General features: G+C 39.5%; 1 protein-coding gene across 2 annotated transcripts in view; it reads right to left on the bottom strand.

Annotated features, from left to right (window-relative positions):
* Positions 1-5,681, bottom strand: part of stxbp6 (syntaxin binding protein 6 (amisyn)) — a gene marked incomplete at its 5' end in the record, with an annotated part of 41,615 nt that extends 35,934 nt beyond the window's left edge. For both annotated transcript variants that reach the window (XM_079216084.1, XM_079216083.1), the window contains one exon: positions 5,528-5,681. In XM_079216084.1, coding sequence (XP_079072210.1) covers positions 5,528-5,681 — 154 coding nt within the window. The remainder of the gene's footprint in view (positions 1-5,527) is intronic.
* Positions 5,682-6,062: the final 381 nt, after the last annotated feature.

Here is a 6,062-nt window from a genome sequence, read left to right on the forward strand (position 1 = left end):
AACATTTTTCCAGACTCCCTGCGATGTTTGAAAAAGTTCTATCAATAAGATGTAATGTGGAAGTAAAACTAAACTAGAAGATGCTGAAAAGAACACTACCCGACGTTCTGGTAGGAGGATTTTCTCTTGCAATTTATACAATAAACAAGGTGTAAGTTGTAGAGCAAGTGGTTTTAATATCTACAGATAAAGTCCCTGCACACAAATTTATCTTATTAGAAGTCGATAAAAATATAATATCGTGGCATATTTTGGATGACATCAGTTCACACCTGAATTTAAAGCTGCAGGGAAATTCTGTTCAATACATTTCTCTAAAAGTAAGTACTATATTTTAAGATGCACATTTTCCTTATTCTTATTTATCTTAGTTTATTTATAATTAGAGTATGTATTATATATAATTTATCCAGTTAAATGTGACTTCCTAACACCCTCCATGTACCAACGTAAAAACAGCTGCTTACCACTCGCAACAGCTGTTCCATTGGCTGGCGTTCCTTATTGGCGTCAATGAATGATGAATGAATGAATGTGTTTACTCGAAAAAAATGGCGTGATATACTGTGAAACCACCAGAATCGTACAAAATACCGTGATGTGAATTTTTGGCCATACCGCCCAGCCCTAATGGCCTATCCTCGGCAAAACCCACAACAACCTAATATGTACGTACATGAATACAAAAAGTCAGACTGATGTGTTCTTGGACTGAGTAACCGAGGTCAAAACTGATCTGACTTCTTAGGCAGCTTAGAAATACCAGAGAGCTACACAGTCTGCCCATCCATCTTACAATGTAATCAATGGCCATGAGACTGCTGATGATAAATGAAGTGGAAAGTGCAATTCACAAACTGGTGTGGTAACTGTGGCGTCTATATTCTACAGCCCTGGAGAAAACCCTGACACTGGGCTGTTACTGTATGAGTTTCTTTCACAGAAAGTAAGAGATCTTCGTCCCACCAACTAAGACGTATGATAGATGTGATTGCTGATTGTGATACATACAGTTGTCATAATTCACTTACTAAAGCTTTTCAAATCAAATAAACCCCTGCATTCAACATTCAACTGTTAAAAAAATTCAAAACAAACACAAAAGATGAAGAGATGCAAACTAACTAAGACAACATAATGAAATTCCAAGCATATGACATACATAAGACGCAGCAGCCTACGCATTAAATGAAACAGTAAACCAACCCACAAAATAACATGCCTGCATAAACCCACTGTGTATGAATACATGGATAAAACATTGATGCCCACATGCTTCCCTCAGAAAAATTCAGAAACCTGGATGGAGACACAACTGAACACAAATGATCAGAAACTTGGATATTGTTCCTCATACTTCATATAAACATCATATCCCAAGGAGATTAAAACTAGGACATGGCTTAAAACTGGGATACTAGTGCCCATGTACACACACCCAATGTAGCCGAACACACAAGGCATGTGTTAATGACAGATAACGTGGACACGGATGTAGACTTACATCGATCTAGCAAAGTTAGGCAGCGGAAATCAAAAGGATGGCCTAAAACGATTTAGAAACCAACAGATAGCTCCTCGTTTCCCCCACTGAACCCTGCAAAGACGGCAACCTGTAGCAGTTACACATCAAAACACACACAGATGTAAACAAGGGTAAACAGAGGTGTCCTCATGATTTGATTTTTAAATCATGAGGATTGCTTGAAGGAGAAATGGGATGGGAAAGGAAGAAATGTGTTTACGTTTCAGATAAGAAAAATAAATAAAAACGAACACACAAATAGGCTACTCCAGTGAACTTTCACAGTGTCTTATCTAGCTTAACTGGCCTCACATCTCTCCTGCCAAACATTTTGTGGGCGGCCCAGTGTTTCAGCCCTGAGGTCCAGCCATACAGGCACCGCATGAAGCCTCGCGATCAAAGAGAAAGCTAACTAACCATCTTGGTCCATGCTGCGCTTCTGGCTTCGCTCCAGCACACTCCTATGTCATCAAGACACATATGTGTGTAAGATCAAAGTCATATCAATCACAGCACAGGTTAGGAGCATGTAATGGTCACAGAGGTGAAGTGAAACCAGAGCAAGACTACAGAAAGTTTAGTTTTGGATAAGTAAAATTGGACAAAGTTCATTTGATACCATAAAAAATACAATAAATAATAAGCAAACTATTTAAATGGTTTAGGCTGAACCATCTAATAGGCCTTCGTTGGCAACTGGGGCACTTTCAAAAAAGTACTCTGCAGGTGTTTGGCTGTACGGTCTGTCAATGAAACTCTTACCGAAGCCAGTATAGGGAGAAAAGTGAAGACATCTTTTCCATCGAGAAAAGCCTTCAGTGACGTTCTTTGATCTTTGTACAATGAAGAAATGCTCTTCAGTACCAATACAACTGATGCTGTGGCAGCATCTACAGTAAACGTGTCTTCACTGTTGTTTTGAACGTTCAGTCGCCTCTCTGTGTTGTCTCGCACACAGCTAGCCACACCCATAGCTGCCTGTAGCTGCTCACAGAATGCTGAATAGTTCGGGTCGGGCACTGCCTTGCCGGACATTAACACATTACTTGAAGCCTGACATGATGGATTGTCATGTGATATGTGATCCTCTGGTTTTCGTGAGAATTCCACTGCCGTGCAAGTAATGTGTATTGATACTGTGAAAAATGAGTAGTATACCGTCTCAAATATTTTGTATGATGAATCGTGTATATATAATTAATTTTGTGAATGCTGTATAAAAAAAAAAAAAAAAAGAAAAAAAGAAAAAAAAGAAAATGAAAAAAGAAATGTGGAATCACATGACAATTCCAATTCCAAAATCAAACCACACCAAAAAGGTTAGAACATGAATGTGAATTTAATCATGCACACAAAACACGTAGCAGCCTTTTGTCAACTCGGATACAACCTTGTGGCTAAACAGCCTCCTCTAATGGAAATCAGTTTATTGCTTGAAGGAATATTGTTGTTCCACTTTACTGACAAACTACTGATAGTAATGGTTAACTTTGTGAAACAAAATGGTCTTGTTTTCCTGGAGCGACATGTAATTCTGATACGAGAAGCACAGCTTTTCAGGTGGCAGCTGTGCAAGCCTTGATCTTCAATTGATAGATGTAGCTCTCTACCTCAGACAAAAAGCCATGTGTTCCGCCAATTCACAGACTCACCAATATACACTAAAGAGACAGCTCAAACGGATGGCCGTGGTTACAAGGCCAATTGCACAACATCCATTCTGAAAGCAGTGATTTATTCCAAACATAAGGAACGCATGAAATACATTTTCTGTATTACCGGTATTAGTCATATGAGTTAAACATATCTTTTTTTCTTTTCTTGTATTTAGTCAGTTCTTATGACAGTACTATATAATATGATCTTGGAGTTACAGCTGCAGTGATGGCCTGATGTTTCATCCTGGCACCCTGCTTGAGAGTGAAAAGCCGGTGGCGGTCTCTGCAGTACAGCTCCTCATGCTGTAGGCTTCCTTTAGTGACATGCCACAGATTACATAACTATGCCACTGTACGGCCCTTCATCCCTTAGCTATCTGCTACTGTAGCCATGAGACTGTCAGCGAGCCCCTTCCCCCACCTTTGTATACATGCACAGTGCTTTCACATAGTTTAGGCACATGCTGAGCACTTAAAGTCACGCACACCAGATTTGTATCTGCAGTACGCTGGGAGGCAAAGCCTGGTTTCACACTTATGGTTGGCTATACAGTACGTCCATGGGAACACAAAAGGAACACACACAATTCTGAACAATGCTTGGCTGGCTTAAATAAATGACTAAGCAAACTACACAACAGTGCTTGCCTTCACTACTGTGCTCCCACATGTGATACACAACAGCAGCCTAGTCAGGAGACTGTTTCCATAGAGCTGACAGCAAATAACTGTTAATAGACTAACTAACACAGGACATAAACATGGGTGATTGTGATGATGCTTTTAGGCAAGGCAAGGCAATTTTTTAGTGGCAATTTTTCGATTTATTTTAGAAACATTATGCAACATCCATTCACATTTGCAGCATGTAATTCAAAAAGGAAAATAAGAGACAAAATGTCCCTCCTATAGAAATTATGAACAATTAACAACGGCTCTTCAGCAGAAGGATGATGAATAGCCTGATGTCTCTGCACATATTAAGCAGTGAATGAATTATGGAAGTTTTTCATAGTCACACAGTCCAACATCAGGCCGCTCCATTCATACAGCAAGGCTGGAGTCACTGACTGGAGCAAACTTATTGTGCTCCAACCAGAAGATGGAGAGATCTGAGGTATAAATCCTTCACCGAGCGCAACTTAAAGGCAGTGTAATTTGGCTACTCTTCAACGCTTCACAGAGAATTTAAGACTGACCCTGGCTCACACACGCACACACAGTAATTACTAAATAAAGAATGGGCAAGCCTAGATGAATACATATTTTGCGTTATACTTGTATGTCCTGAGTTATATAAGATTTTTTGATTAATTTTGGAGGATTGTTTTTCCGTTATTAAAAAGTGAAGGGTGGACTGATGCCAGAAAGGGAGAGAGATGGGGAGAAACAAAAGTCACATTTGGGATTCAGACCAATAGCTTTCCACTCAAGATCAATCTTGAAATCTATCCATATAGTATCATGTAGTCTGTTATAATCGTTAATTTAACAAATCAAGGAGGCTAGAAGATCGGATAATTTATGCATTTTAATTATGTCATGCAGACTGAACTGTATAGGATATCTAGAAACTTTAATAGATTTTAGAGCAGCAAAGCTCAAATTGGGCATAAAAGTTGCTGGGGGACGTGACGAGACTGGCATAACGACAAGTGAATATCAAGCAACACTCATTTCCACATCAAGGGAGAAATGACTCGTCATAAGCTCCTTCTGAAAAACAGTGCGCGCGTTCAGAAACCCGTGGTTAATTGTGACTCGCGCTTGACACAAATGGCTTTTATGTGTTTGAGAGTGTAGACACAGAAGGTCAGTGTTAGGTAGCTACCAGATAGAATCTGCTGCTGCCAAAGCACAGTTTGACACACATTAAAATGGGAGGATTAAGAAATGCCATTGATCTTCATAAGCAGTTCTGCTGGCACTGAAATGAATATGCGCTAGTCCTTCTCCTCCTGATGAATGATATGCATGGTTAATTCAATTAACAAGCAATATCTAAGCTAACATTTAAATAAGGAGAAAAAAAAAAATAATAATTAAAACCTCAATTTCTGGTGAAACAATTATTCACTTTCAGCGTAAATCCAATCTCAAAAAGATTGACCTAAAGCCCAGCAGTAAATTGATTTAGCGTGTCATTTTTTTGGCGAAGGAAACGTAAACATGCTCATCAGTGTAAACATTAGTGGGAGAATTAAGGGAAATGCGCTGAAATGGGACTTTGATTCGCAACAGCACAATAAACACACATATAGATAGACAAACACATGAAAGCCATTTAAACACAAACAAAGAGCAGATTGATGCAGGGAGAAGAGATTTTCATTTGTCCTCTGACCTGAGACACAGATGAAGGTCATGTAGTCTCCCTGCCCACCAGTGGCCAGGAACGGGATCTTCTTCTTGGTCCTCCGCTTCACCTGCACAGCAACAAGCATCTTCTCATCATGGGGTATGAATACCACCTTGTTGATGGCTGACTTGGCACTCATCTCGAAAGTAAGCAGGAGTCAACAGCTGGTGAACAGTATGAGTGGAGAGAACTAGATCCACTTTTCCTAAAAAAGGAGAAGAGAACAGCAAACTAAATTAGTACAATTATGATAGACCAGGATAATTTCTGACAGGATTGTACACAAAAGTCTGACTTTCTCACTTTTCTTTGGAGACAGAAGCCTTTTTGCCAACTTTATAACAAATCCTGTTTTGAAATGCATTATAGTACAGATGCTGTGTGCGCACTGTGTCACATTTTAAGATATAATATTGATGCAATCATATGAAATGCTTCTCCAAACCTTTTGAAATAGTTTGTCTCCATCATTGCCACTGTGATTGGCCCAGCTGCTTCTGAGCAGTGAGACCAGTGATGC

This window comes from Taurulus bubalis (assembly GCF_910589615.1).
Source record: "Taurulus bubalis genome assembly, chromosome: 1".
NCBI classification, from domain to species: domain Eukaryota; kingdom Metazoa; phylum Chordata; class Actinopteri; order Perciformes; family Cottidae; genus Taurulus; species Taurulus bubalis.